The 26650-nt window shown below is 37.0% G+C and overlaps 2 protein-coding genes and 1 long non-coding RNA gene across 3 annotated transcripts; all 3 read right to left on the bottom strand.

Moving 5' to 3' along the window:
* Positions 1 to 1026: 1026 nt before the first annotated feature.
* Positions 1027 to 3558, bottom strand: LOC126713044 (L-type lectin-domain containing receptor kinase S.6). The gene has a single exon (XM_050412686.1). It carries the CDS (start codon positions 3330 to 3332, stop codon positions 1263 to 1265), a length of 2070 nt encoding a protein of 689 aa, XP_050268643.1. The 5' UTR covers positions 3333 to 3558; the 3' UTR covers positions 1027 to 1262.
* A 3737-nt stretch (positions 3559 to 7295) lies between these two features.
* LOC126713043 (protein MITOFERRINLIKE 1, chloroplastic) lies at positions 7296 to 8752 on the bottom strand. Its single transcript, XM_050412685.1, has one exon. It carries the CDS (start codon positions 8660 to 8662, stop codon positions 7559 to 7561), a length of 1104 nt encoding a protein of 367 aa, XP_050268642.1. The 5' UTR covers positions 8663 to 8752; the 3' UTR covers positions 7296 to 7558.
* Positions 8753 to 23666: 14914 nt separating this feature from the next.
* LOC126713042 (uncharacterized) lies at positions 23667 to 26582 on the bottom strand. Its single transcript, XR_007651252.1, has 4 exons — positions 26102 to 26582; positions 25876 to 25988; positions 25644 to 25759; positions 23667 to 23867 (listed from the first exon to the last, which is right to left on the bottom strand). It is a non-coding gene; the product is annotated as an uncharacterized LOC126713042 (long non-coding RNA).
* Positions 26583 to 26650: the final 68 nt, after the last annotated feature.

The following is a 26650-nucleotide window of genomic DNA, read 5'->3' as shown; positions in this document are numbered from 1 at the left end:
AATTGATTAAATGTCAAAGGAAACACCACACCTTGAGTCTTGAATGAGGTTTATTGAAAAGTTGAGATTTCCCCAAGTTAAAATTATTGATTCTACAGCATTGGTTTCTGCTGCAAGATACCGCACGTGCTTACTTCAAGGTGCAAGAGTTCCTGAGGGAGTAAGAGAGCTCTATCAAGAAAGTTGAGTCTGAGGCAATCGTATACTGTAGCATATCAATAGTGGGGAGGTTGAATAACACTCAGATTAGCACAAAGGAAATATTTTATGCTGCAGAAGCTCATTGATGCTGCTGTAGAAGGTGAATAGCTGCTCAAGACTTCAAGTAATAGCATACTTTGAAAACTCGACTGGAATTTTGAAACGCAACTGCACAAGCAATCAAAATTTTATTGATCAAATAAGTGAATAACATGCCAACAGTGTATAATCTGTTTAACGCAGTCTGCTCTTCAAATTGATATGCAAGTTTGTGCAGACCAATTGTTCTCAAAATCCAAGATGATCACAAAAGTACCATTAATGAATTATATTACCAAAGACAATCAGCTTTTAGGTTTTGTGACAACAATTTAACTTCAATTCTGATGTTTTTATGAAGTATGACCTTCACCTACAAACTTTTTAAAAGTATGTAATCTGCATAAGGCAGTCTGCTCTACAATTTATTTAATTATATGCAATCATGTGCAGACCAATTGTTCTAAAAATCTGAGGCGATCACAAAAATACCACGAATGAATTAGATCACCTGAGACATTCAGCTTTTAGGTCTTGTGACAACAAATTTAACTTCAGCCTACAATTGCTAAATCCCTTAGGCTACTTGGATGCTACATGTAAATAGGAACTTCGTCCCATCTTCTCCAAAGCATCTGAAATCACAAAGTCACCACCTACGATGGACTAGTTGCTGAAAACAGAGAAATCAACAAAGAATACGGAAGGAAGTTTTACAAATGCGAAGTAAGCTAAACCTATCACGATAATCACAAAGAAAAGAAAAGAAAAGAAAGGAAATGGGGTCATAAAAAATCATAATAAGAACACAATAGAGATAGCTTTCAGTTCTCTTTGATATCTAAGCATACACAATAATCCAAATGGGTTTTCTAAAAAATATCTAATGAGCCATTGACTCAAATCTGGAATGTACTGACTAAAGAATTCCTCAGGATTAAAACAAGCTCCAAGCTTGTATGTACCAACAACAAAATCATACGCTTAAATTTTTGGTCACATGGCATTTTTATAAGCTAGTCCTAGCTAAAATGGCTCCTAGGGGTCATCCATGGTAGATCATCAAGGCTGGGACGATCTCCAGCTGAAGCATCCTCAGGAAAAACAGGTCTAATCCTAATTCTTGGTTTACACGCTGGTAACAATGGAAGTGGTGCTTCACCTCTAAGAATCCTTGCAACTTCCTTCACTGGTGGCCTCTTCTCATGGTCTGGGTGCACACAGGAAAGTCCCACCATTAGCATTCTCTCCATCTCCACCACATTAAACTTCTTCATCAACCTCGGATCAGCAGCCTCAATTAGTTTCCCTTTTTCCCACATGTTCCAAACCCAATCAACAACCAGTGCTCCATCATCATCAACAGGCTTTCTTCCTGTTGCCACCTCTAACACCACAACACCAAAGCTGTAAACATCAATTTTCTTAGTCAGGACCCCAGAATAGACATACTCAGGAGCGAGATATCCCATAGTACCTGCAGGCATAGTTGCATCCCTTGTATTAGAACTATGCTCATAGACTTCTGCTAAACCAAAATCTCCAAGTTTGGCATTGAAATCTGCATCAAGCATTATGTTGCAAGACTTGACATCTCTATGAATAATTTGCCTCTCACATTCCTCATGAAGATAAGTCAGAGCAGATGCAACACCCAGAACTATGTTAAGTCTTTGCTGCCAAGAAAGGATAATCATTGAACTCGAATGATTGTGCAAAACTTTGTTGAGGCTTCCATGGGGTAAGTACTCATAAACGAGGAGAAGTTCACTTCCCTCACAGCACCATCCTTGAAGCTGAACCAAATTCTTGTGCCTTAAGCAACCCACCATTGTTGCAAATTCATTGGTGAAAGGATTGCGTACAGATTCAATCCCATTGGCCCTCTCAAACCTTTTAACAGCCACCTCTCCCCCGGATGGAAGGGATCCTTTATAAACCTTAGCCGATGCCCCTTCCCCAACAATTCTGTTTCGATTAAACCCCATTGTAGCTGCTTTTATCTCAGCAAGTGACAACTTTGCTGGTAATCTATTCGTTTGGACTCTACAAGTTAGACCTTCTTTGCTTCTGATATTATTTCTCCTCCTCTTTATAGAGAAGAAACAGATGACAGCGACAATTGCAACTAGGGAGACAACAAATGCAGCTAATCCTCCCAATCCAAAGGCTAGCTCTTCTAGCTTCTTTCTTCTTGCATGATCATCAATAAGGCTGCTTTCACTTACCATGCTTGGTTCCTCTGTAAAGCACATGAAACAGTCCCCCTCTTCAACTGCATCCATTGGAATCACTGAGGGGAGAAACCCGAAAGTTTTGAATTGCCAATGATCAACAACATGAATTGAAGAGCCCTGGCCATTAGAAGCAGAGAATCCAACATGCATGAACTCCTTGAATTGGTTGGAGAGGTCAATCTGTGTAACAAGAATAGGACTTGGAGGCCTAATCTGTGAGTAGTCGAGCCACACCCGGATCATTTTCATGTCATCTCTGTACTCAATCCAAGCTGTAATCTGCCTCCCACTTTTCAAATCAATCCCCCTCGAAACCACATCAACCGAGCTGAGAGAGATAATGGTGTTGACATCGATACCAACATGATTTCCATTCATGTCACCAAGTGAAGGATCATAACTTGTATCGAACTCCACTGCAAAAAAAGAGTCTTGCTCATCTGAGTCCTGCTCTGTCTCTGGAAGACCCATATAGCCGCGAGAGGGACTGAAAGATTTGGCATTGTCTGTTATCAGAAAGGCAATCCCATCTCCAGAGGGACAGAATGGAGAAGGCATGATGGAGAAGGAGAAGTGGCATGAGAAAGAAGCGGTTGCGTTGGTTTCTGAATCAAGAAAGCGAATTGGGTACACATAGAAAGCTCTTCCAACACCAATATGAGTATCAGAAGAAGAAGAAGAAGAAGAGAGACAACTGATTTCTTGGGTGAGACTAATGGCATTGTTTCTGAAGTAGGCATCGCCAAAGAGAGTGACATTCTTGGTAGGCAAGAAAGGGGTAGAAAGTGAGAGAAAATTGAAGTTAAAGAAGAGAAAGAAATGGACCCAGAAGAGTAAAAGAGAAGACGAACGCATTCTGGTGTAGTAAACAAGAAGGTGTTGTTGAATTCTGGGTAGAGATTACTAACGAGAGAAACAGAGAATAAAGCAGAGAAATACTGAGGGAGTTAGATTTTCTTGCCTGTTTGTTAACTTGATATTGCATATTTGATTGAGAGGCAGTCAGTCAGTCAGTGTTGCAACTCTTGGAAGTTCAACAATTTGTTTACATTTCTGAGGCAGAACGAGAGAATTGGGAGGGAAAACATACCGAATAGGTAAATCAAGAAAGAAAGAAAAAGTGATTGGGGAGGCCATAGGCATAGATAATACCCTCTGATTGGTATAGACAGTTAAGTCAATCATAGTTTTTGGATGGTCCTGATCAAGTTAAGAGAGAGATTTTGATGGTTATTCACTTATTCTAATGGGGGAAGTCAGTTTATTTGGTTCTAAGTTCTAGCTGGTAGCTAAGCAAATAAAGTATACTTAGGCACATAATTTCATAACCCTTTTTTTTTTCGTCACTTTTATATGGGATTACCGGACTATTGCTAAACAATCTATCATTGCAGTAACATACTTAAAAATAAAATATTAATTTACACCTTAATAAATTATGAAAATGGTGTACAGAAAAGGTATTTAGAGCACAAGGGATACATTATAAGGGATGAAACCCAACTTAATGACCGATGATAATATTGGGTGTGTAAGAGTGATATAAGAGACATATTGACTTTTTATAGAAAGTCGAGCCACTTTTTAATTTAAAGTACATATTTTTATTAGTTTTTATTATTTCTTAATATAGACGGAACATTTTTCAAGCCTCTTAGCAGGTACATAATAGCACTCATTAACAAAAGCCTTTTGTTAATTAATGCCCATTGACAAATGAGTTCTCCCACTTAAGCATTGTGTTATGTCGTAGGCAACTAGGCATTAGCTTTCACTTAAAAAAAGGGGTTGGGAGAGGGGAGAAATTATAAAGTTTTCCTGGTAGATGAGTGATGTGATCTACCATCCCAATAAAAGATTCCCACCTGTTTAAAATTGCTAAGTCAGAAAAAAAATTTTTAAACAGAAACTGATTACTGACTTAGTAATTTTAAACAAGTGGGAATTTTTTAGTGGAATGGTAGACAAGTGACGTAGTCCACCATGAAAACGGTATAATTTCTCGGGTGTGAGAATTAACATTATTGATATCATATTTTGTTGGTACTAACTTTGGAAGAAAATTCAGTTTTTTATTTTGGTCCAAGAAAACCTATAAAATCATGTTTTATTAAAGCGTTGCACTTGGAGGCCCAAAACTTCAGTGCTCGAAGCTCATCCATGTTGAATGAGCATCCAATCCAATCGAAGAATTTCGTGAATTGACAGTCAAATATTGAATTTTTATTGATTTCTGTTAACTCTAACCGAGCCCTAATGTCCCCCAAATCTGTCATTCGGAACCCTTTATTGCTTTCGTAATGTACGTGCCACCTTCTAGATTGACATTCCTTTTTGTAAGAAATTTGGCCACTTGCAGAAATCTACCATTGGTTGTATATGGTCTCCATTGTTATCTCTTTCTAGCAGTCTTAAAGCAGCAGAATGATTTTTCACCAGAAGGAATTGAATCTTGTACTCATACTATGGATCGTTTCAGGATAATTCTTTAATTTTGTTTGATTTGATCAAAAAATGAAAACAATTTCTTCTTGACCTCATAAAGCCAGGTAATATCCGGAAAAAATTACATCCAATTTGAACCTTTTTTTTTGGGTAAACCATATTGAGCTTTTCATGCACGAAATATCAGAACAAGTCATGCGAGTATGAAGTCCCAGTCCTTAACACTTCCCAAGCCATACAAATAAGTTTACCTAACAGATATCACATCCACAAGTCATTCATATTGCTCACACAAAGAATGCCTAGACCATCACTCCAGAAATAAACATATCATGCTACATGATGAACAATGTAGCATGATATTATAGAAAATGTTATCATAACAATTAAAAATAAATGCGGAACAAGTATTAGAGCTGCAGGTAGTTGTGTGCTCTGGATTGACATCACCTCATATTTAAACTCCATACTGAATAAGTGTGCAGTAATTTCAGATCTTCTGTCAAAAACACTATGGTGTTCATTATTTACTACAAAGCTGTACACATGCCTAACACCATCCCCCTCCCTCAAAAGTGAAAAATATGATAATTAGAAGAATGAGAAATAAACAAAACTATATCTGCAGTTTTGTACCAGCTGGTTAATACAGACTTCAATTCCCAAACCAAGCCTGTTACAGATATAGAAAAATCTTCTTCTCATCTCTTCGACTCAAGATAGAACTCAATCTCATATTAAAAATTAGGATAAATCTCCTATCAGAAAAAAATCTTGAATGTATTTCAAATATTCTTCTGTAATCTTTCTGTTATGCAGATCAAATGAAATGACTATATATACGATACAAAGCTCTCAAACAATTGTTAAGAGAGAGAGATTTTATTCCCAAAATAACTCTTTTCTGTTCTCATACTAAGAAATCCTTTCTATTTAAACAATATTATTCTTTATTACCAACATAAGTAGAGCACCTGACCTTACTTTCCATAGGAAAAGAACCCATAGTACTCATTCTCTAGGTTGTATGCTTTCTTACAAAAATAAGCAGAATGCTTGCAATACACAAAGAAGGTACAAATCACAATGAGTTTTCTTGTTTCTGGAGAGTAAAGAGGTACTTATTGTCCCTCTCTTGAAAGAGCAGAATCTTCTACAAGACAAGCACGTATAAACCATACACCTTTATTGTATATGAACCATGGAACTCCTAGAAATTACACATTTTCAAGGGCCAGAAACAAATTCAATGACTATTCTACTCTTTAAATGTAAATTCACATCAAACTAGAGTGTGTAGTGAGTACAGCTTCTCAATTCAATCATCACATATATTCTATTAGAACAAAGGATAAAAAAGAATCTCTAGTTCAATATATATCCAACTCTTAAAGACATTACCAGTACAAGATATCATTACGTAGAGCACATATCATCCCCAAATAGTTTTATGGGAAGATTTTAATGTGGTAAAGGAACGTACACAATCCAATCTCCAAGCTACACAAAATCATTTTCCAGTAGTGAATCCCAAACTACATATAACCTAAAGATCTCCATAATGTAGGTGCAAAATATCTTCAAAGAAAAAGCTGTTACTCCTCTAAACTACATAGAAATAGAAATCCCTTTGCCAAGATCCCCCCACCTCTGGAATCCTAGTCATCATAGCAGATACAATTACAGATAAAGGAAACAATCAGTTGTAGCTTCCACTAAAATTAGCTGTTAGAGGAGAATAAGAACCAACCACAGGAGATGGATCAAACCAGAATTAGGTAACATCGGGTTTACCATATATTATGTAAACAAACATCAATTTTTTTCTGTCATTCCTTTGACAAGTTAAATTTGTTTTAATTAGTCAAACTAACATGCCTCCAACTAGGAATCATAGTTTATTGAGATACATTATAGGATCTATGGTGATAGAAATTCAATGTGTATAACCACTTATTTTCCATGCTACTGCGGCATAGAAATTTCTTTGTATTTCGTCACATGAACCTTGCTGTCTAGTGTCTACTAGCAACTAATAGCATTAAAATAAAATAATGGCCAAAATGTCCTGTTAGTTCCTAAAGTTTAGCTCATGAGTGATTTTAGTCATTGAAGTTTGAGGCGATCACTTTTAGTCCCTAACAAACTTAAATTGATCACTTTTTGTCCCTAAAAACAAACACAAAATTATTGGCTGTTAGTCCTTATGAAGTAATGGCATGCCATTTTTTCAGTCGAGCCATGTCATCTTAAGGGAATAAAAGAGATCGCTTTAAAATTTAATAGGGACTAAAATCACTCATGCTAATCATTAGGGACCAACACTGTATCTAAGTCTAAAATAAGAATACAAAAAATTGGGACCGTAAGAAGGAATCAGAAAACTATTGAAGTGCCATTTTATGTGAAATGAATACAAAATGCACAAGTAAAGATCAGCTATTAATAAACTTTCTAAGATAAAATTTTGTAAAAAAAGGAATTCAAAGGTAAAGAGACATCACCATAAACTTATTAGGAGGCAATTGACACATCGATATGGGACATTAGGGGCCAATGCTATGTTAATCTTGTCTGTGTGGTTCCAATTTTATGAGATGTCACTTGACAATGAACATTGACAGAACCCAATAAAATTAAGCAACAGAGAATTCCTTCTCCTTCCTTTTGAGATACTGCTGCAACACTGCAAGCCTAGCAGTCTCGAAGGCAAAGTACCCCAATGCCGAAAAACACGCACTGTGAACAACCCTTGGCCCCATTCCTCTAGTGAACCCAACCCACCCTTCCTCCTTCAATATCTGCTTCACAGTGGCAACCACCCCACTATACGCAACTGCTGCAACTTTATTCACAGCCTCCCCATGAACCTGAGTCATCAATCTAGTCTTCACCACATCAAGCGGCGTAGTGATCGAAGCAGATATAGCACCAGCCAATGCACCACAACACACACTCTGAATAGGCTCCAAATAAGGCTTATTGGTGTTCCTCAACACCGCAGCTTTCAAGTACTCGAAAGACGAATAACTCAAAACCCCAGCAGGCAAATTCCTCAACAATGTGGCAGAGTAACCTGCGTACAAACCCAACACACCATCCTTCTCCAAAATACTCAACAAAACTTGCCACGACCGCCCTTTCACCGCGCCAGCTTGCATTCGCTGCGTGATCAACTCTTTAGGGACCATAATCGCTGAAGACAAGATATTTCCCATTGCCCCAGCAGTTGGGGGAATGAGAACCGTAGGGAAGTTGTCGAATTTCGACAACAACGACTTCCCAAACTCACAAGTACCGAAATAAACCGCCGAAGAAGCGGTTGAACCAACAATTACAGCGGAAACGCCGCTGTAGAATCCCAAAATGCCTTTGGATTGGAAGGTTTTGATGACTGCATCGAAGGTGTTTGCGTAAACGTCAGAAGCGCCTTTGGTTTGGAGTTTGGTTTTGATTGTGTCGAGTGGGTGAAGACATACGTAGGTGAAGGCGCCAGCAATGCCTCCACCGGCTGCGCCTATGAAGGCGCGTTCGAGGACGGAGAGGGTTTTGAGGATTTGGGTTTGGGGTTTTGGGGGTCTTGCTGTGGGTTTTAAGGAAATGGATGCGAAAGAGAGATGGTGGGTTTTGGGTTTGGGGTGAGAGATGAGTGTGGTGGTGAGGTTGGTGAAGAGAGAAGTGAAATCTGGGTGTGGGTTTGGATAGTCATTGGAGGTGGTCGTGGATATTCTGGTATCCATTATCAAATTCTGAATCAGTGAATTGTTCTGCTTCTTTTTTACACCTGAGGCTGAGGGATTTCGAATCAATGAAAAATGAAATTGGAGGTTGGGTTGTTGACTTGTGGTGGATAATAACTACTAGAACGATGTCGTTTTGAGGGAAGCATGTGACATTGATTTTTTCCCCTTTTTTTTTTATTATATATATCATCAAAACTGATTGGATAACAGTTAGGTATACGTAACCCCCTTCTTTCTTTTTTTTTTTTTTTTTTTTTTTTTTTTTTGATACATCAATAATTAGGGTAAGAAGATTTACAATAACAAAGTCAAATGACTTGTTGTCACAAGGTCAATTTTTTACTCAAATTTTCTGCTTGTGATGGCCATAAGTCCTTGACTTAGTCCCAGCCAACACCATACATACACTGCAATAAAACTTAGAACAAATTATCTAGAAACGTTTAAGCATACAGCACATACAATATTTACAGGAAACTCACCCCCAACCTTTATTACTTAATCTTAAGTACAAAGGAAACCCTTTTACAAGCCTAGAGAATTACACAAAACTTTCCTAAGGCCAAATACACTCTGCTGTTGACACCTCCAACAGTCTTAGGGTTAAATACACAAAATTAACTGTTATGGCAGTTACTACCTAGTAACTGTCTGGGTCTTGGACAATCTGCCACTTGTGGTCTGACTTAGGACACCTTCAACTGATGCTGTCTTGGCTTGCTCTCCAAGTTTCCAGCCCCTACACAGTAGGTCTGATCATCAGGAAAATCAGGAACTGCTTGGTGACTGCTTAGTAACCGCCACTGCACATGCTGCACATGCACAGCCCATGTCTCAGCAGACCATGGGGCCTCTGCCCATCTTCCAACAGCCCACACACCATGTTCTCACACGTTTTGGAGAGACTTGGCCTATGCTCAAGGTCTCCCATCAACACTACAGCCCACACAACATGCCCACATGAAGCACACAAAGTAACTATCATCAGCCTACTAGCACTTGTCCATGCATTCAGCCAGCCCACACTAGCCCAATGCCTTGCATATAGTATTTAATCATCACAACAGCCCAGCATTGCCTTGCACTCAAGCCACCAAGCCCACACACAAGGAACCAACAACTAAGCCACCAATGCCATGCATCACCATATAAGGCCAGCACCACCTGCTGCTGCCCATCATCAAAACCGTCTCTGCCCACTGTAACCCTCCTCTGCCATGGCCTTGGGGCATCATGTGGAGTAAGGTGCTTCCACATGCTGCCCCTCATCATTGCTCATCGATCCAACTCGAGTAAGGAGACTGGGCTGGTCCCCCTCAAAAAGCCCTTAAGAGCATCACTAGCCAGGCATAAGTAGTCATGAGTGTGTTAAGAAAACATAAAACCAAGTGATTGACCCAATGTTACCCAAGTACCCTCACTCCTCATGCCATCATTAGCAACACATAATACTCCTAACAAACCACCCCCACCAGAAGAAGTCGGCATCCTCATTGATAATGTATCTTCAAATACCTTCACTTCTTTTTCAAACTGCCATAAAGTTAATGCCTTCTCCCAACTTTCTTCTATTTTAGCTACCCCTTTCCACTTCACTAAATAATAAGTTATCATATTTCCACCCTTTCGATAACCTGTTACCTTCTTGTCAAGAATTTTGTCCACTTCTCGATCAAATTGTACTATAACAATAGGTGGGGCACGCCTTGCCTCATTCCTTACAGGGTCTTGCTCATCCCCATGATAAGGCTTTAAAAAGGTCACATGAACTGTGGGGTGACTCTGCAACCTTTCAGGCAATTTCAACTTGTAATCAATAGCACCAAATCTCTTCACAATTTCGAAAAGGACCATCATACTTTGGAATTAACCCTTTGTGCATACTCTCACTTCTAAACTTTCTCCAAATCTGTGGAGTTAGTTTTAACAACTCTTTGTCCCCAACCTAGAACTCAAGAGGCCTCCTCCCTTTATCAGCATACTTTTTCATTCTTTGCTATGCTTTCAACAAACTGTTTTGTGCTTCCTGCATCAGCTCTTATTTAGCAATAGCAAATCTATATGTTGCAGGACACCTGCACCCTGGATGCTACTTTACAATCTCATGAGGTGTTAGGAGCTGCTACCCCATTGCCAACTCGACTGGACTTATTCCCGTTGAAGAAGACTTGTGCAAATTGTAAGCAAATTGCGCTGAATCCAACTAGTCCAACCAGTTTTTCTGACTTGCAGTCACATAATGCCTTAAGTAATCTTCTAACACAACATTGATCCTCTCAGTCTGACCATCTATTTGTGGATGATTAGCAGTAGAAAACTTCAACTGTGAACCCAGCAACCCAAACAAATTTGTCCAAAACCGACCAGTGAAACAAAAGTCTCTATCACTCACAATATCTTCAGGCAAACCAAAGTACTTCACCACATTTTTGTAAAACAAATTAGCAGCTAACTCTGCTGTGCAAGTACTTGGTGTAGCCATAAACACTGCATACTTTGAAAATCGATCAACTACTACAAAAACTGAACCCATTCCCTTCACTTTAGGCATACCAGTAATGAAATCCATTGAAACAAAAATCCATGGACTTTCCAGTATAGGAAGAGGTTGTAGCAAACCAGCTTCCCTTTGAGTTAAACCCTTATCTTGTTGACAAACTAAACAAGTCTTTACATACAACTCAGTGTCTAACTCCATCTTAGGCCAATAATAAGAATGGAACAGTAAAGCATACATTCTTTCCTTACCCGAATGTCTTGCCCATTGTGGATCATAAGTCTCTTTCAACAACTCTCTACAAATCTTCCTACTAGGAACAAACAGCTTACCACCCTTTGCATATAGCAACCCATCTTTAAGCCAGTAGCGACACACTAGGCCTGCAGTCACATCTTGCACCAACTTCTAGTAAGTGGCATCAAGCTTAGAACTTTCCTTGATCCTTTCCACAAAATCTTACTCAACTCTGGTCAAGGCAGTAACATACTCTTGCACTTGTTTGTGGCTAAGTGCATCTACTACTTGATTATGCCTGCGTTCCCACACAAAATCATACTCTTGCAGCAATTCTTGCCACCTAGCTTGCTTAGGAGACAGCTTCTTCTGTGTGTTGAAGAAGATATTGGCTACATTATCGGTCCTCACCACAAATTTAGGACCTAGCAGATACACCCTCCAAGTCAGCAAACAATGAACTACAACAATCATTTCCTTCTCATATGCTGAACATTTTTGTTCTGCATCATTCAGCTTCCTACTTTTGTTGGCAACTGGATGTTTCTCTTGCACCAGCACTCCACTAATTGATTCGTTAGAAGCATCAGTATGGACTTCAAATGGCAACTCAAAATCTGGCAGACGCAGCACCAGCTCACTCGACACAGCAGTTTTAAGCTTCTTAAAAGCTTCTTGACATGCATCTGTCCACACCATTTCTTGTCATTTTTCAGCAAATCTGTAAGAGGAGCAACCTTCCTGGAATACCCTTGAATAAATTTCCTATAATAGCTAGCCAACCCAAGGAAAGATCGCAACTCAGCAACCTTACTTGGTGGAGGCCAATCAAGGATAGCCTGCACCTTCCTCTCATCCATCATCATAAGACCTTTGCTGACCTTATGCCCTAGAAACAAAATCTCTTGTTGGGCAAACTCACACTTCTCTTTCTTGACATACAATTGATGTTCCTTTAATTTGGACAACATCTTCCTAAGGTGTTCCAAGTGATCCTCTAAGGACTCACTATATACCAATATGTCATCAAAGTAAACCACAACAAAATGGTTTACAAACTCATAGAATACATCATTCATCAAATTGCAGAATGTAGCAGGAGCATTTGTTAAACCAAAAGGCATAACTAAAAATTCAAAAGAACCATACCAAGTTACACAAGTTGCCTTTGGTTCATCCCCTTCAGCAATCCTCACTTGCCAATATCCTGATCTCAAGTCCAACTTGGTGAAGTAACTGGCTTTGCACAGTCTGTCAAACAAATCTTGAATCAAAGGAACTGGGTACTTGTTCTTCACCGTTACTTTGTTCAAGGCTCTATAGTCCACACACATATGCAATGATTCATCCTGCTTCTTTTGGAACAGAACAGGGGCACTGTAAGGGGCTTTAGAGGGCTGAATGTAGCCTGCATTAAGCTATTCAGTCAATTACTTTCTCGTCTCAGCCAACTCCATAGGGGACATTCTGTAGGGGGCCTTCGAAGGAGGCTTTGAACTAGGAACCAACTCTATCTTGTGATCAACAGCACGCCTTGGTGGAAGGGTCTTAGGCAATTTTGGAGGCATCACATCAACAAACTCCTCCAATAGTCCAGCAACAGCATCTGGAACTTCAACAAACTTATCCTGCTTGACTTCAATCATTGCAGCCATGTAAATCATCTCCCTCTTCTTCAGCCCATGCTCAACTTGCATGGCTGACACCATTGGCTCTTTCCCCTTGCTAGTCTTGCTATTTCCTGCTTTACACTTCGCAAGAACATAGCATGGCTGCTTCTCATCGAAAATCAGCATCACACCTTTGAATGGCAGTAAGGCCGCCTTGGCAGCCACAAAGAATTCATCGCCCAGAATTACAACAGAGTCATCCAACTTCATAATCAGGAAATTCACCTTTCCTCTCCACTTGCCAACCTTGAACCTCACGCCAAAACCAATTCCCGAAACGGATTTTGCTTTAGAGTTTACTACCTTGATCTTACTTGGACACTTGCTCACTTTCAATTCAAGCTATTTGACCATACTTTCATCAACAAAATTGTGGGTAGCACCAGTATCAAGCATTGCTTCAACCCCATTCCCATTCATCTCCACTTGCACATAAGACAACCCCTTAGAATTACCTCCTGCACTAAGGGCATTCAGCAATTGTAAGGGGTTCACCCTGCTGGGAACTTCTTCATTAGACTGCCTCTTCTCATCTTCAGCAACCATTACATTAAGCTTCTTACGTTTTGGGCAGTCTCTTGCTCGATGAAGACCATTACATATGAAGTAGCCTACATTCAACTTGGATTGTTCTTTGCTTTGTTGAAGGGTAGAACTATCTCCTTTGCTCTTGTTACTCCAATTTTTCTTCTGCTTATTCTTGTTTTTCTTGCCATCTTTTTTCTGCTTGTCTTTGCCTTTGTTCTTGGACTTACGTTTTTCATCATCCCCACTAGGCTTATTGAACTTGTAGTCCACTAAGGCATCTGCAGCAAACATCGCAGAGGGCAAATCACGCACTACCTACCTCTTTAACTCCAACTGTGCCTAAGGTTACAAGTCAGACATGAAATTGAACAGCTAATCTTCCTCTGGCATGTTCTTGATATCCAGCATCAAAGAACTGAACGTCTTGACATATTCTCTCACTGTACTAGTTTGCTTCAATTTCTTTAAAGAGTCTCTTGCAACCCATGCAGTGTTGGTAGGCAAGAACTGGTCCTTCAACTCTTTCTTTAAGGCTTCCCATGAGTCAATCTTCCCTCTATCAGCATGTGCATCATCTTCCATATGGGTCCTCCACCATAATTTGGCATCCCCTGAAAGATACATGCTAGTATTGGTTACCATCTCTTGATCAAACACCCTAGCAGCCTTGAAAAACTGCTCCCTGTCCCAAAGGAAATTCTCCAAATCCTTGGCACTCATAGCACCATTAAAGGACTTTAGTTCAGGCACCTTCACTTTGGTGGCCACTTCCCCCTCCCTAGGCAGGCCACACATTGCCCTTTTTATCAAGATAATTTATGTCTCAAGTTGGCTTTGGGTCTCTCTTGCTGCATTGCCTTGAGAATCCAGTGCAACAACCAACTCTTCAACATGAATCAACACAACATCCCTTTGATCAGAAATCTCATTCCGTATCATAGTAGTTTTTGCAGACAATGCATCCAATCTGTCACACACAGAAAGTTATTCTCCCTCTGTAGGAACTCCAAGTATGTTTTCCAAGATAGTCACCCTTGCCTTGGTGTCCGAAGACATTGTAGCCAGGCTCTGATGCCAATTGTCATAGGGTCAATTTTTCACTCAAATTTTCTGCCTATGATGACCCTAAGTCCCTGATTTAGTCTTAGCCAACACCATACACACATTGCAATAACACTTAGAACAAATTATCTAGGGACGTTTAAGCACACTGCACACACAATATTTACAGGAAACCCACCCCCAACCTTTATTACTTAATCTCAAGTACAAAGGAAATCCTTTTACAAGCCTAGAGAATTACACAGAACTTTCCTAAGGCTAAATACACTCTGCTGTTGACACCCCCAACAGCCTTAGAGTTAAATACACAAAATTAACTGCTATGGCAGTTACTGCCTAGTAACTGTTTGGGTCTTGGATAATCTGCCACTTGTGGTCTGACTTAGGACACCTTTAACTGATGCTGTCTTGGCTTGCTCTCCACATTTCCAGCCCCTACATAGCAGGTTTGATCATCAGGAAAGTTATTAATTGCTTAGTAATTGCTTAGTAGCCACCACTGCACATGTTGCACATGCATAGCTCATGTCTCAGCAGACCATAGGGCCTTTGCCCATCCTCCAGCAGCCCACACACCATGTTCCCACACGTTTTGGAGAGGCTTGACCCATGCTCAAGGTCTCCTATCAGCACTACAACCCACACAACATGCCCACATGCAGCACACAAAGTAATTGCCATCAGCCCACTAGCACTTATCCATGCATTCAGCCAACCCACACTAGCCTAATGCCTTGTAATCATCACAGCAGCCCAGCTCTACCTTGCACTCAAGCCACCAAGCCCACACATAAGGAACCAATAACTAAACCACCAATGCCATGCACCACCACATAGGGTTAGCACCACTTGCTGCTGCCCATCATCAAAACCATCTCTGCCCATTGTAGCCCTCCTCTGCCATAGCCTTGGAGCATCATGTGGAGTAAGGTGCCTCCACATGCTGCCCCTCATCACTGCTCATCGATCCAACTCAAGTAGGGAGACTGGGCTAGTCCCTCTCAAAGAGCTCTTAGGAGCATCACTAGCCAGGCATAAGGAGCCATGAGTGTGTTGAGAAAACATGAAGCCAAGTGATTGGCCCAATGTTACCCAAGCACCCTCATTCCTCATGCCCATCATCAGCAACACATAATGCTCCTAACACTTATGGCCATTGCCTCACAAGTTATTTTGAAAAACTTTTATTTGTTACTCTTATTTAGATTTATTTATATGCAATTCTTAAGAAAAATTAGAATTTGGCCCCTCACAATTTTTTTCAATGCCTTTATCTATAGACAATATCCATATTCCTATTAAATGAGAGAGAGAGAGAGAGAGAGAGAGAGAGAGAGAGAGAGAGAGAGAGAGAGAGAGAGAGAGAGAGAGAGAGAGAGAGAGAGGTCAATATACAGTTTGAAGTAATAATACCTCCCCAAACTATATTCATTTCTTTCTTCTTTTTTTCTTTGATGAAATTATATTCATTTCTTATTATGAAAATTAGTTTTCAATTTGTTGATAATACCTTGTGAGAGTGCTTTTTTTCTTTAGCACACAGGCCCAAGGATCCTGGGCCAAATAGTTGTAGTTTGGTGGACTGGGCTTGATTCACCGCAGCTAAATGGGGGCTGATTACGAATCAAGTTATGCGCAAATCACATAAATCTTCTCAAGGCAAAAATGCGATTCCTCCTAAGCAATAAAATACCATTATAAGTGTTTTAGTGTCATAAAATGACCATTTAATAAGTAAAATAAGTATTCATAATATTCACAATGAGAAAGAGATTGAAATAGAATATTTAAGGCTTATATTTTATTGTATAAACATTTAAAAGAATTCCTTCACTTGGTACCCCGGGCATACTGTCGTGGGATCCCAGGGCGTATTAGGCCTGTAAGAACCTAGAATATTGATTCTCTGCACTATACAATCTTTCTCTATGCTTGTTATGCAATGGAGTTTTGTCTTTTCCCTTTACCTCTATAGATCCTACACAAGAACAACTATACAATACACATATCTTCAAATAATTGTTAGTTTCTTAGATTAGGATATATATTTTAATACATACACATATATGTAAATGACTTTCATGAGAATGATTTAGCCACGAGGATCTTGGCCCCAATTCTCACAGGCTTAGTGCTTTTGCACAAGACTTGTGGGATTTGGAACTCAAGTTCGAGTGGCTTTTTTTGGGCATTACCTTCCAAGATGGTTAGGTGAGAAGGATTTTTGTGGGAGAGAGAAATATTTGATGTGTGTATGTTTTGGCATATATTTCTTTGGAGGCTAAGTGTGTCCAAGGCCCAAGTTGAAGTGAGGACCTCGGTAAAAGGACTCAGCTTTTGGCTATGTAAAAGGAAAAACTAACAAGCAAGAATATATGTATTGAGCAGCAAGAAGCAGTAAAGGAAGATAATATATTAAAGAAATACTCGAAGTAATTGTTAGAAATCCTCAAATCAATATGAGATATTTCATTATTTTTATTAATTGTGGATTACAATGTGCTCACTAAGACATGTTACAAGGTCCAAATAAGCTCAAAAATTACAGAATTAGATGGCTATCTAAGCCTCTAAGACTTGCAAAATTTGAATCTCTTTGAATCCAAGTATGTTCTATAGTGGCTGTTTCTAGGATACTGGGCTCTGTTTTCTGCTTTCTTTGAGTTTTTGACAAAGTTTTCTCAACGATTCTTGTTCTGATTCCCTATTTCTGAAATCCCCTTTTCAATGTTGGTTGTCTTCCCCTTTTATAGTGTCATTTTAAAGTTCAGGATACCGTTGATTCTTCCCCCTGGGCTCCCTGGGTACCAAAGCCACTGTTATGGCAGCCACTTTAATGGCTAGTTCTTTCCTTATTTCTGATAGTTTTCATCTTTTAGTGCTATTTCTCTAAAAGTCACTTGCTGACTTTCCATTCCGGGGCGTCCTTGGGCAACTAACCTTCAATCTCTCTTCTTTCAAGGTTTCTCACTTTTCAGACTCAGTTGTTGGTTGTCTTTCCTTGATGTCATTTTTCCCAAGTGGGCAGAATCCATTTCTGCTGGGTTGAAGGTTTTCCCAGCCACTTCCCCTTATAGTTCTTCATTCTGGGTTCCCCGAGGTACTAGCCTTTTTTCATGAATTGTCACTCTCCAAGCTCTTTGGTTCTTTGCTGCATCACTGGGTGTTTGAGTAGGACATATTTGTTCTTCGTTTCTTGTATTTCATGGTACCCCTCTTGAGTTGTTTCAATCCCACGTTGTGCTGCACATCCCGAGGATCCCGAGCTTCTGGCAGCCTCTGGGTATCCCGGCCCAATTCTTTTACTGGATTTTGCTGGATTTTTTAATGGCATTTTTTGCTGGAAATCTGAACATACATAGGGTCTTGATGTTGATTCTTCTTGCTGCACAAATTGGGTCTTTTTTACTTTTCATAGAATGGGTTTTTTGTGAAATTTTGGACCTCAACATACCTCTATGATTTGGGATTGATTTAACCACCACTTTTATTGTTTGCAAATTGTTAAATAATGTGTTTTATAAAATATTTCACATAGTTTATAAACTATTGAACATAGGAGATGTGATTTGCATAAAAACAATTGACTTATAATTTTTTTTTTTATAGAGTTTCAACCTATGGCGTCCGCTCCTGATGATAAAGTAATCATCAGACCAAGAAAGCAATCAGTTTTTGGTGTAGGCGGAGATTGAACCCTAGATCTCTTATATAACAATCAGAGACTTTACCAATTGAGCTAATTGGAACCCACACTTATATAAATTTCTTGTATGTTAAAAAAATCTCAAAATAAGAATATAGAATATATATGGAATTCTTTAAATTGTTTTAAATATAAAAGATAATTGATTTTAACTTTTTTTTTCTTTTTTTTTTTAAGGCTTACAACACAGACTTTGGTTTATAGTGAATTCTAATAATAATATTCTAAGAGCAATAAACGAATGTGATGTGATTATAGTGATCCTAAATCAAATGAAACTAAAAATAGTTGGAATACGAATATTTGATTTTTTTTATTAATTTATTATAACCATTTAAATATTATTCAAAGAGATTAATTTAAGAATAAAATTATACATTATTTATAATATATATATATATATATACATTGTAAATGTTTTAACAAAGCAATGTACCATAGTTCTATATGATTAATTTTAAAAAATGAACTCTACTTTTAGAGTAGTTATCTTATAATTTATTCTTTTTAGAAGTCAACATTTAACCTCAACATCATCGCAATGCCTCCTTAACCCCTCATCTCCAATTTTTAATTAACAATATTATTTTTTAAACTAATTAATTAATTATCCAAAAAATACATAATTATACAATAGAATTATACCACGCATGTTGAGGTGCATTTCTTAGCATACGCAACCAATGAGATTACCACATGTAATTAATTATTTGGAGAATCAATCATAACTAATCACTCATAATAACATTTATTTTAACTCTAACGACAAGAATAGGTATTACTAGTTAAAATATTGATGTGGCTTGATCTTGAGATCCAATTATCTAATTTAAGCACTTGAGGTGTTGTTTTAATTGTTAAAACTTATGATTTCATTTTAAATTAATCACTTACTCATCCATTGGTTAAAATTATGATTTTTCTTTTGTCATAAATTGACAATTTTTCCCTTGCATTAGTTTTGATGATTGCAAAATTGGATACCTACAATGGCACAAAAATTACAATATTTTTTTTTCTTTTTATAACTAAGAGAGGTGAAATGTGCTCTGATGATGCCAAAAATGGTCAATGAGTTGCGTAGTCCTCACGTGCTCTAGACAAAACCTATGAAATAGAAACAAAGAAGACCCTACAGAGAGCACCGGTGTGGTACCGGCCAAATACCCTCCGAAGGTTAAGTTAGAGAACTTTTACAATTCTAGAATGTCAGAGCTAAGGTAAATTATGCGTACCTTGATTTGTGAGAGTTTCAAGGTTTTTATAGTAGTGTAGAACTGACATTCGTTTCTTGGAGGAAAAAATCTTTCCTTGTAGGGAAGATCCTCATTAATACACGTACTTTGCAGGGTCCTTTCTTTGTAGGGATTCCTTTGATTAGGTTTGATCGTGAGATATTAGATATTTCCTTACATAAATATCTGTGGGGTCAAGTTAAGCCAAGCTGGACCCGTCGATCTCTTTAACACCATCGACCTCTTCACATCCGTCGGTCACCTACTCCGTTCGAGAATTTTGCCGTCGCTTCTCTGTATATGCACATGAAGCTGACGGGCCCGTAGGAACCGTTAGCTTCATTTCCTTGTGTGACGAATTTATTTTGCAACACCCTTGTCATGCTCAATGTAAAGTATATATTAAGATTTGAAAAGTATAGAAATAATATATTAAATATATTTTACCATACCACAAGTCAGGTGTGGGGTTAGCCAATACCCAACCCTCTGTGAGAACTGAGACTCAAGGGGACTGAGAATTTCATTAAGTTAATCAGTCGTTAGCAAATTTCAAACTAATTTATAGTATTGCTAATTTTATTGCAAAAACTATTACTAATTTTATTGAGAAAAACTTGCAAATTGAAGTAACAATAAGTTTCATTAGTATCACATTAACAATATAAAAAATATTATTTTGACTATTTCTTATTAATGCCTAGACAATAAAATCAATTTGTAAAAAAAGCTTAGATAACAGAATGTATGACGTGCGTCACGTGCCAAATTTTAACGTCTATATAACATTCTCGTTCAGCTAATTAGAATGTACTCTCTTTTTTTCCTTTTCTAGAAGATTTAGAATGTAATTGGCAAAGAAGCTTTACTTATTCAAATATCATAATGTGATAAAGAAGTCCTAAAATCTTCCATGATGATAAAAATCTATGACCAAAACCAAGTGGAAGTCGTATTGCTCTTTGAGTTTGTGAAGTACATGAAAATCACACGCTCCAGTCCAATGACCAAACCCAACAAAAAGGTGGAACACATCGTAAGCAATGATGCAGACACAGAAAACTTGGGGTCCCCCAAAGTTCACGTTGATGTAACATCCTTCTAGAAATTCGGGAAACGAATATGTTTTGCCCATGTTGAAGTACTGAAGATGATGGAATAGATTTGTAAAAGGAACTGTAATTAAGAGTAGTTTTAGTTTTGGTTCAAGCTAATTACCACGAGTTTCAATAAATTGATTCCATTTTTTGTTTTCTTCTTTTCGCTTTTGAAAATTGAAAGCTCCTGTTTACAGCAAGGAAGAAGCTGTAGTTGTTTCAGCCTTTCAGGTTGATCTCATACCAATTTGGGCCCTCACCACTCTCTCTCTCTCTCTTTTTGTTTATAAAGTGTCACTGCTAGTTCATAATTAGTTAGAATATATGGGAAATGGGAATGAGTTCTTCAGGAGTTGGCAATGTTCTAAATTCGTAATTGTTCATATATATGTGAATGTCAGGATGCTTTGAGCAGAAAAGAAAAGCTGAAAAGAAAAAGTAAAGATGGGAAAAGGAAAAAAATAGCTCTGGACACAAGATTTTAGTAGAATACTTTTTAACTAATAATGCCCCCTTATTTTTCATTCATTTCCACTTATATTTCTGCATTCATCCCCAGCATTTTTTTTTGTGTTTATATCTTTCTCACACAGGTTCGAAAATGGGAACTTGTAGAGTGCATCACCTTTTAGTACCACCTTCCTGCATCCCATTTCCCGCGCTAATGTTATTACTTCTTCAGTAACCATTTTATAATTTTTCAGCTTGTTGATGTTTGTACTTCAGAGCATTCCCATCTGGAAATTCTATCTTATTCTATTTTATCATCTCAAAAAACTATTTTATCAATTATACTATACCATTTTACAATACACCCAACATCTTAATTTTTATTTTACAATATAACACATTAAACTAATATATCTATACAATAAAATAACATATTTCAAAACATAAATAAAAGCTAGAAATGAGACACGGAGAGAGAGACAGAGATTAAGACGTGAGATAGAGAGTGGGAGGAGAATGAATGAATAAAAAAATATTATTTCTTTTTACAATTGTGCTATAGTACCATCACAAATTTGTGATGGTACTGTAGCACAAGTCTAAATTTTTTTTAGGATACAAGACAGATACAAGATTGGATGTTGGCTTGTTTTTTTTGCTTTAATGCTAAAATTCCTCAACATATACCATTTACCTTGCCCAATGCGAATGCAGTACTCAATTGTGAACATGCTCTCACACTCATGCGCTTCATCTCAATCTTGACTTGTTTTGAATTGTCTTGTAGTCCAAAATATGTTTGTTACTCTATACTATCATAAAGCTCATTTCCTCCTCAACCCGGTTGGATTAAAATAAATTTTGATGTTACTATTAGACCTCATGCCACCATCATTGCAGCTATTGGGAGAAATGAATTTGAAAAAGTCTTATTTGCTCATTTAAATCTCTTTCCTCCTTCTGATCCAACTCTTGGAGAAACACAACCTGATTTTCAAGCCATCAAACTTGCAATCTACCACAAGCACTCATATGTTCTCTTTGAAGGTGATTCTAAAGGAGTTGTCGCGGCCTTTCAAAACATTAACTCGACTCCTCCTTGGTTCCTTACATCTTTTCTCTCAAATGTTAAAGTTGCTCTCTGTTCTCTCTTTTATTGGGATTTTTCTTTTGTTTCTAGAGATGTAAATTTCATTTCCCACAACTTGGCCCGTTGGGCTACACTTTGTAATTGGGATGGTTCCATTTTTATCTCTTCTCTTCCCCCTTAGGTTTTTCACCCAGAAGATTGAGATGGGTTGGGTGATTCCTTTGCTCTCTTTTCTATTTATTCATCCTTTTTTTTTTTATATATATATATATATATATAAATAAAGAGTAGTGAAAACTCACCCCTTCTCATTACATTCCAAACTAGGTAAAGGAAGGAGTGTAAGGCTAATGTGGAGCAAAGTAATTCCTAGCTAGTGGATCTTTTGGTGTTCATAGACTATCATCTTGGTATGGAAACATCTTGAGCTATTTCGTATCTTTAAAGGTATCTTTTGGTGTAATAGCCTCATATGAAAATTTGTACCTTGATGTATTAAAAGGGACCAAAATGTATGTATATTTAAGAAAGTATCATATTTTGATGGCCACTATAATTTTTTATGCGTTTTGCATGCTCTGATGAATAATAATAATAACTCTAGTATCAAAATTACTAAGAGATTCGTTGCAACTTGAACTTAGGGCACATTTAGTAAACTATAATAGATCCTATAATAAAATAGTTATTCTTTTGTAATAACTTTTTAGTTGTTTGATTGCGTTATTATTATATTAGAAATAGTTATTCCTTAAATTCAAGATTAATTATTCATTTTTAAAATGGTTGTAATAGACAATCCTTAATATATATAACAATTTCTATAATTAATATATATATTTTAAAAAGATACGAACTCTTCAGATGCATCATCTTTTTACAAACTTTTCATACCTAACTACGAAGTTTATGAATAAGAATAATTATTTCATTATTATAATATCTTTTATTCTTAGTAATAAAAATTACTATATCTAACGTAATCACTATTCTGTATATCATACGTGCCCTTGTATTAGAAGTCCTAACTCATGACTGATGTGATATCTCAGTCGTAGAGGGTTGGGTTTTTTGAGCATTGCTCTTGTAATCTTCAAAATAATAGATAGCTTGTTGACAAATGATAGATGGATCTTGCCTTAGAGTTAAAATAAACTAGTCGCTAACCCGTGCGATGCACGGGATAGTTAAATAAAAAAATAATTAATCAACCTCACAGTAAAAGAAAAGGCTAAAGGAATTGAGAAGAGGTTGATTTTTCCATTAAAAAAAAAAAAAAAAAAAAAAAAAAAAAAAAAAAAAAAACCCTATCTACAAAGAATTGCAACTGCTTGTATGTTTACCTAGCTTGGCTCAAAGCCAGAATCCAAATTTAATTTTGCAACAATAAAAACATACAACTTCATATTAATTGTAAATCAACCTCACTACACGAATCTAATTTTCGCTCTACTGTATTTTTGGAGATCGTGCTCCTAAACATTCAATGCGTCAAGAATTTCAATAAACACTATTGCCACATCTATCTTTTTTCTAGACATTTAATTTACACATAAGCCAATAGCAACTGCAATTAGACAATTTTGACCCAAGCTTTCTCCTTCTAAAATCTCATTTCTTTCCTTTAAACCTACACGTCAAAAGTGATTTCTAGTAAATATTACATTTACACAAAATCTAAGCAACCTAACTCACCTTACATCTTATAATTAAGCTGATAAAATCTTATAATTTCATTTTACAACTATAGCGTCTTGCTCATTAAAATGCATATGAGTAGGTTTTGCCTTTCGTAGTTGTGTGCTCTTACTATGCAGAAAAAAGAAAAAGAAAAATAAAAACACCTTAGACTTTCTTGGATTTTGACATCTTATAACATTGCACATCATCAAACAAAATCAGCATAAGATAATGTTATTTCTATGAAGTGAACAAATCTGAAACAAAATTAATGTGTAAAATTCTAAATAGAGTTACAATTCAACCGAGCATCAATAATTGCATGAATTAAAAAAAAAAAAAAAAAGATTCAAAAGCAGAACTCAAAGCTTTTTGTTATATAATCAAAATCACAAATTCTCTTTTTAAATAACCCGCATTTCCTACATTTGTTTACAATAATTGAAAGAATGAAAAGAAAAAAAGCTCTAATTTATTTTGATTCAACTACATGCTAGGAGGATATTATTCTTAGTAATATCATGGTTTACAATTTTGTCAACATGATTCACACACACACATGCGAAAAGAAAGAAGTGAAAGGATGGTAGTCATATCCATAAAAAATAATGTGATCACTTAATTTAGTGCCATTGAGCACCCATTCTCTTGCAATAAATTCATCAAAAAACTGATATGCATCTTCGACTAACATTGTTCTTTTCAAAGTAAGGAAAATAACCTCCAAAGACTTTATATGCTTTCTCACCAAAGCATCTCTAATGATGCTAACACAAAATGTGCAGAAAATTATGAAAGCATTAAATGATTAAGAATGATCCATGCATGCTAAGAACTACAGTAATATAGAGAAACAAAAATGTCCATATTTAGCTGGGATATTGCAAGCAGAAAAACAGAGACAAAGGCAAATGCAAAACTCAAATGATATGATCAATACTGGCTAAGAACTACAATAATTCTTTGCATCGGAGTGGTAAAGGTTGAGCATGAGAAAATCAATTCATAGGTATAAATAATTATAGATATAAACATGTTCGGAACTCTATTTTAAAAGAATTCAGCCACAGAAAATTACAAAAAGGCTACAAATAAAATTCCTATGTCAGTATTTGTTGTTGAAATTGTAACTTGGTCTAAAATATAAGTTATATAACTCAGTTATATATGATTATGCAAGATGGGCATGGTATTAGATATTATAAATTTGAGGAAGAGATTCAGAGAGAGGGTTGAGAGAGACTTAACAAATAGCAAGCCTTAATGAATGCCTCTATCATTATGCAAAATCAAATGGCATATTACATATTTTTAAATGAATTTTAAGTTGGATGAAAAAAAAAAAAAAAATTTCAATACCAATGATGTAAACTTTTTTTTTCCTGCAAAAGAAACAAAAACGTTGAATTTATGGCTTGAGTGAAACTTACAAAATACAGATTGTGTTTGAACAAAGTAAATTAGCCAAACAAACTCTTAGAATCATAAGGAAGAAAGGACAAACACAAGCATCAAATCATCAACAACAGGTTATTAGCTTCCAAAATTAAAACTTTAACTCCTAATCCTTTACAGCTAAGACATAGGCATAAGTCCACGCTAATCTCAAAAAAACCTAAGTACAAAAGCTGCTGCTCTTGGCCTAATATGCGGAGCACTTATCCTAAAATAAGTACGATTGTTGAAAATAATAATATGTAGATAGTCTTTCAATTGAAATTCTTACCTCGGGTTTAGAATTTGCTCTTCAAAGAAGGCTGGCTTCAATTGCAGATTCTTTGATTTTAGCGCTGGGATTCAGATTTGGCTCTCCAATCTCCATTCTTTGATATAATAACTACACTAAAATCACAGAGGCAAACGTTACAATTCAAATTGAGAGAACACTAAAATAGTTAGAAATAAAGCAAACGAATACAGATGTGCTAAAAAACCTAGATAGCAAAATAAAACAAAACCTGAAGGTAAAGCAAAACCGGATTGTTGTCAGATTTTGAAGGTTGGGAGGCTCTTCAATACATCTCCACTTTCTTACAAAACCTGTAGAATTTTAATTTCTATGAGTGTTTCCCTCAATTCAACAAAAAAGAATAGAGAGAAAAAGGGGTTAGGAATTGAAATCCCTAAATTGACAAAAAAAAAAAACCTAATTAAAGACGAAATCCTTAAATTGACAAAAAAAACCTAATTAAAGACAATAGGAAAGCCACGAAATCGATGGTCTGAAGAAGTTTGTGGCAAATCGGTGGTCAGTTTGTGGATCGGGAAAGGTAGGCCGGATGGGTTGGGTGTAGGAAAGCCACGAAATCGATGGTCTGAAGAAGTTTGTGGCAAATCGGTGGTCTGAAGAAGGTGTCTGTTGGGTCTTGCCGTGGAGAGGGAGAGGCAGAGGATCGGGAAAGGTAGGCTGGATGGGTTGGGTGTTGAATTGCCGTGGGTCTGATTGGCTTGCCGTGGGTGTTATTGAGGAGGAGCTGATGGCAGAGTATTCGTGAAAGGGAAAGCATGGAAAGAAAAGGCAGAGTCGGGTAGGGAATGGGTTTTTGACGTTTTTGTTTTTGGTTTTGGTTTTATTGTTTTTTGTTTTATTATTATTTTTTTAATGCGTGCTGACGTGGAAAATTGTGGAAGCTTCAAAAGCTTCGGTTTTATATATATATATAGATGATAAGTTCTTATTATCTTTTTATTTTTTAATCATAAAAAAGAATAGGTAGGGGTGACCAGAATAAC

The sequence above is a fragment of the Quercus robur genome, chromosome 2 (assembly GCF_932294415.1).
Source record: "Quercus robur chromosome 2, dhQueRobu3.1, whole genome shotgun sequence".
Lineage (NCBI taxonomy): Eukaryota > Viridiplantae > Streptophyta > Magnoliopsida > Fagales > Fagaceae > Quercus > Quercus robur.
Note: the sequence above shows the minus strand (reverse complement) of the source record. Positions and strands in the feature narration are given on the sequence as shown.